Source organism: Solanum tuberosum, unplaced genomic scaffold, assembly GCF_000226075.1.
Source record: "Solanum tuberosum cultivar DM 1-3 516 R44 unplaced genomic scaffold, SolTub_3.0 scf00348, whole genome shotgun sequence".
Classification (NCBI taxonomy): domain Eukaryota; kingdom Viridiplantae; phylum Streptophyta; class Magnoliopsida; order Solanales; family Solanaceae; genus Solanum; species Solanum tuberosum.
Genome location: NW_006239285.1, coordinates 304,722 through 314,752, shown reverse-complemented (window position 1 = coordinate 314,752; position 10,031 = coordinate 304,722). Strand labels below are relative to the sequence as shown.

At 27.2% G+C, this 10,031-nt stretch overlaps 1 protein-coding gene across 1 annotated transcript in view; it reads right to left on the bottom strand.

Annotated features, from left to right (window-relative positions):
* Positions 1-9,823, bottom strand: part of LOC107063452 (putative two-component response regulator ARR13) — a 14,576-nt gene extending 4,753 nt beyond the window's left edge. The window contains exons 1-8 of the mRNA XM_015315355.1: positions 9,712-9,823; positions 9,253-9,405; positions 8,609-8,980; positions 8,425-8,501; positions 5,657-6,106; positions 3,484-3,561; positions 1,216-1,287; positions 732-809 (exon numbers count right to left, since the gene is read on the bottom strand). Coding sequence (XP_015170841.1) covers positions 732-809; positions 1,216-1,287; positions 3,484-3,561; positions 5,657-6,106; positions 8,425-8,501; positions 8,609-8,980; positions 9,253-9,405; positions 9,712-9,823 — 1,392 coding nt within the window. The remainder of the gene's footprint in view (positions 1-731; positions 810-1,215; positions 1,288-3,483; positions 3,562-5,656; positions 6,107-8,424; positions 8,502-8,608; positions 8,981-9,252; positions 9,406-9,711) is intronic.
* Between the last annotated feature and the right edge of the window lie 208 nt (positions 9,824-10,031).

Genomic DNA, 10,031 nt, shown 5'->3' with positions numbered 1-10,031 from the left:
ACTTTCAATATAATATTTTAATTTATTTAATTAAAGTTGACATGGACCCCACAATTATCTTGCAATTCCCACTCAAACTTTACATTCTCTCTCCTTTTGGTTTCATTTTTTAGCCTTAACTAATAATTTGGGCCCCACGATCCACATGTCAAAAAATGGGTGGAGCCTCTTCCAACTTTGGTTGGTTGGGCCTCACCCATAGTAAAATTTTTCGTGAGTGCTATTCTAAAATATTGGTATATGTGAAACTACCTCTACTTCTGGATTTAAGGGACTATAGTGAAGTTGGAAGGATCTTTCTGTAGTAAAATCTATATAATTTTCTTGCACCACATTAAAATAAGACATCAAAACTATCAAGCATATTTAGTGATAATAATTTTTGCATTATGTATTCATAAGTTATGGTATAATTTTGAGTTTCATTATTGAATTAACTTATACATCACAAAATTTACCTTTCATATAATAAAAGTCGATCATGTGTGTTCTACAACAATTTAAGAAATACTGTAATTAAATTTAAAAATTAACAAGTCAAATTGCTTAGTAATTTTTTTTTATTTCACTTCAAAATATACAATTATCTCCATAATTAATTGAAGGACCGAAAAGAATAAAAAGGACAGATAATGAAGAGGAAGAGAAAGATGATAGTGAGTATAATCTCTATCATTTCAGTTTAACTTTAAAATATTATATCTTTAGAATAAAATATATAAGAAAAATACCTCAAATTCTGAATATAGAGGAACATTATGCAGATGGAGTGGTCTATCCTCTGCCGCAATACATGTGTAATTCTCTTGCTGTATAATAAAATTGAACATTAGAAGTTGTAAGCATATTTACAAAATTACATTTTCAAGATATGTATTCACGGTTATGATATAGTTTAATTCTCGTTTTGAATTGTCTTTATTTCATACATGTTTAATCATTCCATTATCAAAAGTTGATTAATTTTATTTTATAAAAACATAAGAAATAACTTATTGAAATTTAGCCTGCCAAATTAAATCCTTTCACTTAAAAATATACAATCATCTTCACTCATTAACTAGAGGGAGGGAAAAAGTTTTAAAAGAATATATAAAACCATGAAGAGAAAAATGATAATATATACAAGCTTGATTAATTTGTTCAACTATAAGAAATGCTTCTTCAAAACATAATGTCCTATAATCAAACAAGCAAATGTATATGAAAAACTACCTCCAGCTCTTTATGAAAAATACTATGGAGGAATGAAGAGTCTTCTGCAGTAAAACATCCATAATCTCCTTGCTGCATAGTTAAATAAGACATCAGAAGTTGTAAGAATTTATACCGAAAGTGATATAGTTTTATATTCCATTATTTTATACAATAATAATTTAATATTTTATATATAAAAAAAATTGAAACTTATGTTCTACAAAAATTAACATGCCAAACTATTTGAGAAATCTTTTCATCTCAAAATATAAAATCATCTCTACAAATTAATCGGGAAAGAAACTTGGGTAAAAGAATCGTAGAATGCAGAGAAAAATGATACTGTGGATAAATACATTTAATTTTCTTTAACTCTATAAATTATATATTTAAGATAGAATGATCGTTGACTAAACATAGATATAACAAAAAAAAACTACCTCAAATTTTGAACTGGGGAAAATGTTTTGGTGTCGAAACGATGTAGCTTGAATTATTTGTGAATTCATTTACCTCAAAATGTACTATTATCTTCACAATTAACTAGTGGAGGAAAAGTGGGTGGAACGAACAGTAGATAATGAAGATAAATATAATTGTGTGTACAATTTTTGTTTATACTCTCAATTCTATAAGTATATTTTTAGATATAGTATTTTATGACCAAATATAAGTATACAATAAAATTACCTGAGGTTCCGAACTCGAGAGAATATTACAAAAACTGAATGATTTTTCATCTGAAGTAATATCATTGTAATTGTTTTGCTACATAGTAAAATAAACACCAAAAGTTGTAAGTATATTTCATGAAAATTATTTTCACTCTATTTTTTCACAAGTTAGGATTTAATTTTGATATTCAATTTCGAATAATCTTATTCAACACATATATAACCACTCATTTAACAAAAGGAGTTCATTTTTACACTACAAAAAGGTAAGAAAAAAGTAAATTAAAAATTAATCAATCATACTATTTAAAAACTTTGTCACCTCAAAATACACGATCATCTCAACTAATTAACTAGAGGAGTGAAAGTGGATAAATAGAACAACAAGTAAAGAGTAAAATAATAGTGTATACAAAGATTCTTAATTCTAGAACTTCATCATAAATGTATTTTCAGAATATAATATGCTATTATCAAACATTGGCATAAGTGAAACTACCTCAACTTCTGAATTTGAGGAATTATATATAGTTAAGTTGGAAGGACCCCTCCTCTGTAGTAATATCTATATAATTTTCTTGCTACACATTGAACTAAGGCATCATAAATTATAAGCATATTTACTAATTATAATTTTTGCTCTATGTGTTCATAAGTTATGGTGTAGTTTTGAATTTTATTATCGAATTATCTTATACATCACAAAATTTACCTTTTATACAATAAAAGTCGATCATATGTGTTCTACTAAAATTTAATAAATAATTGAATTAACAATAACTAATTAAATTTTGTAGAAACCTTTTCATCTCAAAACATAATAGTGTGTAAAACAGCTTTGTTTATTCTCTCAACTCTATAAGTATATTTTTAGAGTGTATTATTCTATGATAAAAAATAGTCAGATTAAAAAATGTTTGAGGTTTTATATTCGATACAAAAATTGAAGGAATTTTCATCTTCAGTAATATCACAATAAGTTTTTTGGTACATAGAAAAATAAGTCACCAGAGATTACAAATATTGTTAATTCATTTAGTTTTATAATTGTATTTTCAAAATTAAATGTTCTATTTTCAAATATAAATATACAAGAAATTATCTCGATGTTTCGAATTTGGGAAATCATAATAGAGTTGAAATGATACTTTCTCTAAAGTAACTTGGAACAATTCTTCCTTTGTAGTAACACCTCCATAATTTCTTAGCTATGCATTGAAATAAGACAATAAAAGTTATAAACATATTTACTGATAATTATTTACACTATGTATTTATAAGTTATGCTCTAATTTTTGAGTCATTATTAAATTATTTTATACAACACAAATTTAAATTTTTATATAAAAAAACTCAATCATTTGTGTTCTACAAAAATATAAGAAATGATTAAATTTAAAATTAACCAGGCAAATTACTTGAAAATCCTTCACCCCGACCAAAATATGTACAATCATCTCATTAAATAACTATGGGAGAAGAAGCGGGTAAAGTGGAAAGATAATGAAGAGAAAAATGAAAGTATGTATAAACTTTATTATTTTGGTTAACTCTAAAATTATATTTTTATAATAAAATATTCTATTAAAAACAAAGGTATATGAAAAATTACCTCAGGTTCCAAATTCGGAAGAACATTACGGAGATCGAATGGTCGTTTCTCTGATGTAATACCTTCATAATTTTCTTGCTACATATAAATATAAGACACCAAAAATTGTAAGTAAATTTAGTGATAGTTATTTTAACACTTTATTCGCAACTTATGATATAATTTTAATCGTCAATGTTGAATTATCTTATTAACGATATATTTATTCTTTCATTAAACAAAATCCAATTATTTATGTTCTAAAATATATAAGAAACAAGTAATTAAAAGTTATCCAATCATATATTTACAATCCTTTCACCTCAAACTATATTATCATCACCATTAATTAACTAGGCAAGGAAACGAAGGTAATACGAATAATAGTGAAGAGAAAAATGATATTGTGTACAAACTTTCTTAATATGCTTAACTCATTAAATCACATTTTTAGAATATACTTCTATATGAAAAAATGTAGGTATAGAAAATATTACTCCAAGTTTTGAATGTAGTAGTATCATAATGGAGCAGGAACTATATTTCCTCTTTAGTAACACCTTCAAATATTTCCTATTACATAGTGAAATAAGACAATGAACTGTTAAACAAATTTACGAATAATTATTTTCACTATGTAATCATATGTTATGATATAACTTTTAGCTTCTTTAATGGATAATCTTATACAAGTGTGGCCTTTCATATAACTAAAGTCAGTAGTTTGTGTAGTAAAAAAATATAAGAAACAAATCAATTGAAAATTAACTAGCCAAATTATTTGAGAATACGTCCACCTTAAAATATATAACCATCTATACAAATTAATAGCTAGGAGAACGGAAGGAGGTAAAAATATAGAAGTGAAGAGAAAAATGATAGTTTGTATAAATTTTCTTATTTTTCTTAAATCTGTAATTATATTTTTTTAGAATAAAATATTCTATGACCAAATATAGGCATATGAAAAATCACCACAGATTTCATATTCAAAGAAATATTATGGAGACACGACGATTTTTACTTGTAGTAATAGCGCCATAATTTGTTTGTACCCAATAAAATAAGACATCAAAAATTTTAAGAACATTTACAAAATATTTTTACAATATGTATTCGCATGCTATGTTATAGTTTGATTTTGATTGTTGAGATTATCATTATTCCATACATTTTTAACCTTTTCTATAATAAAAGTTGATTATTTTATTCTACAAAAATGTAAGAAATGACTTTGTTGAAAATTAACAAGATAAATCGAACCATTTCACCTTAAAGTATACAATCATCTAATTCATTCATTAACTCGGGGGAGGAAAATGTTTTAAAAGAATATGAAGTGAAGAGAAAAATTATAATATATATGAACCTGCTTAACATTCAATTCTAAAAATTGCACTTTCAAAACATAATGCTTTATGATCAAACAAACACATGTATATGAGAAACCTCAAATTCTTGATTCAGAAAAATATTTTGGAGAAATGAACATTCCTCTTTAATAAAACTTCCATAATCTCCTTGTTGCACAGTAAAATAAGACATCAAAAGTTGTAAGCATTTTTATTGACAATTATTTTAAATAATTTCTTGTAGGTTATGGTATAACTTGTATTTTCATTATTGGAATATTTCAGTGCAAATTTAACTTTGCATGCATATAACGAAAATCGATCATTTATGTTATGAAAAAATGTAAGAAATTACAAAATTAAAATTAATAATTCAAATTTTTAAGAACCCTTTGACCTCAAAGTATACCACCATCTCCACTCCTTGATCGGAGGAAGGGAAAGTGGAAAAAATAACAGAACGTAAAGCAAAACAAAATGATTGTATGTTTGAATTGCTTAATTCGCTTAAAAATTTTAAACTACATTTTCAAAACATGATGTTTAATGATAAAACACAAGTATATAGTAAAGTCTTGATGGTAAAATTAAGATGACATACTTTAAATTTTTCTAAAGTAGTGTAGGTCTAATCCATGAAAAAAGACTTGTAGGTCTAGTCCATAAATTAAGCTAAGAATTATTTTCATCTCATTCTTGTTTTGCTTCAATGTGTTAAGTTTGTGGAGTAAATTGTACACTAAAAATCATCAAATTAATACTTTAGAAAGATTGCAAACTTCTTGAACTTAAAGAATATCAGAAAATAAATACGAACAAATCTAAAAAATTTAAAAACGTACCATATTAGAAGATTGAACATTCAGTTGGCTTCCAGTAATAATTGGAGTAAGTTCGGTTGAATGTGGTATAGAATAAACATTGTCCAACATAGCAAAGCCAACTACTGTAGTACTAGTTCCTCCATTTATAGTACTTTCATAACTCTCTTGTAAAGTGGATAACTCTACTGAAGCCTCTCCAAATCCAATATGATGAGACTTTTGATTTACATGACAGCACAATATTCTTGCCAATTCTTTCTCCCTTTGACTAAACTGGGAGACTTGATGATCAACCTCTATAGCATGATCAACAAAATTCGAATTTTCTATCATAAGTTGTTGAACTCTAGTTGAAATATTGTCAGTTGCTTTCCTTGTGGATAATTCGTTAGCATTACTAAATGTGATTTTACTCACATCTGAAACCAACTCTGAACTATTGTTCTTTTCCAAGCCCATACGATATTTCTACAAAGTTTGTAAGCACGAGAATGATTACTTTGTTCTAACAATAAAATAAAAAATTATAATTTTTTTTCTTTTTGTAAATTTCTATACAATGTTTATCTAACTTTGAAAATTTATTTTATCATGGAATTTCTAACATGAGCATAAATTAATATAATTATAACTTTCAAATTTCATAGCTTTTATTCAAGAAAATGCTTAATATCTCATATATGTGGATACTTGAGTTCCATTTAAGAGAAGTTACAATATTCAATGGATTGAAAATAATATACACTTCAAACTTTGATTTAAATATCAATCATCCCCTAAACTTTGCATAATAGACATTCTCTAACCACCACCTCACCCTTATTTCATGTCATCTCTATTTTACCCTCAACATTTCAATAATTCATTTATGTAATATTTTTCATATACAAAATCAAAGGTTACTCATTTATGATTGTTATTTTAATATAATATTGCATGCATTAAATATATGTTCTATCGTTGTGGTAGTCCTCAAAATTTATATAATTAGATGGAATTTGTCGGGATGAGATTAGATGAAAATATCCGATTATAATAATTTTTAGCAAAAAATAATATGTTATAGGGTTTGAGAGTCATTTGTGATTCTTTAGTTGAGGTTTGATTGTTTTGATCCTAGATTATATTAGTGGGAGGGGTTAGTGAGCGATAAAAACTTTCGAAATGAAAGTTAGATTAATAGAACTCACTATAGCAACTTTTGATGTGGGATATGCTTGTATCATCTAAGAAATCTTAAGTGCATTGTGAAATGGGGTGTATGGAAGAACTTTAGAAAAATCATTACTAAACTTCATCATAGTGAGACCCCATCGCTTTAGCAGAACGAATCGATACAGAAAATTGTTCTATCATAGAGGCCCTAGCCCTGCAAGGGACCACTATAGAGGTCAGTTGGCCCACCATAGTGAACATGACATAGAAGGAAAGCCTGTTGTAGAAAACTTCAACAGATTTTATATCCAACACACTTTTAGATGTCATTTTCTCTCCAATTCCCAAAGACTCGTTCCTAAGCTTGAGAGATGCAATTTTTAACCTTCTAGGGTTTTTTCTATCATCAAGGTAAGTTCATTACACCCTTCTAACATCATTTAATTTGTTAGAACATACTTGGATTTATGTATATATACTTTTGAGCAAATTTCTTATTATTGATTGGTCTTTATACATGCTTGCTAGTGATGATATATATGTATGTATGTATCGAAGGTTGGGCGATATGATATATGAACGAAGCTGGTCCCTGCATATCATGGCTATTGACATAAATAAATCCCTTAACATTTATGTATACTTTGTTTATTTTTGTGTAGGTTAATGGTTCATTGAGCATGGTATTGTTGAATGACTTATTATTGATAACCTTGTGATGATTATATTTAATAATTGTGAATTTTTTATTTGTTCAAGTCTAATCTACTTGTTATTTGGTTTATGTGTTATTTTTAAAAAAAAATTTGAGTCAATCTATGATGCCTACCAGTAACTAGTAATACTAACATCTACCCTTCTTTTGTTGAGTGCAAATCTTATTCATGGGGTTCCTCCAAAACCCCATATCTAGCGTAGACTGCATTTTTTTATCACAGGGTGGTGTTCAGGCTACCAAGGATCATCTTACAATTCATGTCCATGTTTCATACACGGGGACATTCAATCTTAATTTTTAGTTGTTAGACATTTTAGTGGAATTAACTTAGTTAGCAGTTCTTTACCGATGACTTTCAGTTCTTGGAGAGTTGTTAAATAAGATTTTAACTTATTTATGAAGTTTATTTATTTATAAAACTTTGTTAGACATAATATTGTTGATTTGATGGATTGATTTTAATTTGCTAAGTTTAAGTCTTAAGGGTTTCTCCAGTGGAGGGTTAGTGAGTGACACACTCACGACCCCAATGTGCATGCATGCTAGTGTGTATATGTATGTTTCACATTTTTCTTATTATCTATTGTCTATATAGATAAATAATTTTTATTGGCATTAATGAAATATTTTTCTAAATTATAATTTCAAATTCATTATTGTATAATAGATAATTTTTTAGAAATTTATCATAAAAATATACCGCTATTTTAATTAATTCGTTTTTGTGTTACCAACTTTGAAATATATTTATAAAGTTATGACTTAGTTTTATTTTCTTATTTTTGTGTAATAAACATTAAAGTTTTGATTATTATAAAAAAAAATCCTCGCTATGCTCATTTATTTTATTATAGAATATCATTAACTCTATACTCAATTAGTATTTCTTATTGATGAGTTAACTGTAGTATACCTGCAAATGACTTGCCACATGTATTCTAGTCAATTCAGGAGTATCCATGAGGTCAAGAATTTTCCTTGGATGAGCTTCTGCAGAAAAAAAAAATATATCAACCAAATCTAAGGTAGTTTACATATAGATAACTAATTTTATGTGATCTCATATTTTTCAATATATAATGTTTGAGAAGACTTACTCTTCATGCCAAGTTTTGAAACGACTTCCACGAATTTGTCATGAAGGGGATCTGTCCAAACAACTCTACTCTTCTTTGACGGTGGAGATGAACTCTGTTCGCTTTCAGTCTCTTCACATTTTCTCATGGACTTGTCCCTCTCACTGTTCGACGATGAAGATTCAATATGAATTACTTCATGGGGGATTCTTTCATTGGTATTGTCTTGATTCTGTTGATTAATAACATGTTTGCCTTTATGATTCTTTCCCACAGTAGCATAATTCCACAAATAATTAATATTGTTCTGTGATATGGGCTTCCCCATAAACAAAATAACTCCACTCTCAAGCCCTTTCATAATTGTACTTTCTTTTTCATCGGCTGATAAAACTGGTCACATTCAATAATACAAATTTAAGTCATAGAAAAAACTAAATAAAAGGGACGAGGTTATATGAAAATAGCAAAAGCAAGCCTTTATATTTGGGGTGGGGTTAATTTCTTTCCATCAATCATCAACAATGCTCTTAGGGTGAGTTATTTTATATATAAATATGTTATTGATCGAGAGTTATCAATACGAAACTATTTTTTCTCTTATAGTCATCTATTATACGACATAATTTCAATTCCAAGAAGAATATAAAGAAGTATAAACTCACAAGCAACAGGAATGATAAATTCTTTGGCTATTTCTTGTTGAAGTTGAAAGCCATTCATTTTGGGCATGTGGACTTCTGTGACCACAAGATCAAATGAGAGGCCACTGCCACGAAGAACACCCAAAGCATCTTTTGCGCTCTTCACTGTCACAACTGAATTAAACCAAGAAATTATATTATTGTAAAACATATAAAAAGCTAAAATTATTGATAATACATATAGAAAATTTTCCAAAATCAGTTGATGAGAAAAAGAAGAAATTAAAAGAAACTTATTAGATGAATTGATGACTAGGTTTGACTTAAATAAATCTCGATCGACATAAATCTCAAATCAAAATATGATAACATGAAAATAATAAAAAATATACTTTATTTTAAGATGATATAAGTGTCATCACAATATTAGATTTTAAACACTCATAAAATTTAGTAAAATGAAAAACTAAAGTTAAGTACCTTCAAATTTGGATTTCTTGAGAAAAGTAGCAGTAATGAGAAGACAAGTGACATCAACATCTACCACCAGACATCTGATTATTTCAAAGAGTTGATTCTTTTGTTCCTCCATTATTTCTTCTGGAAATTTTTTTTGATAACACTGATTTGTTTTAGATGTTTTTTTGTTGAAAGAAAACACAAACTTAAACAGATAAGAACAAAAATGAAGAGAACATTTTCTAATTATTATTTATACAAATATTTGAGTCTATCTTGTTACACCAAAAGTCTATATTAGATTTGCTTACCAAGTTTTACCACTTCCTTTTAGTAGCTTA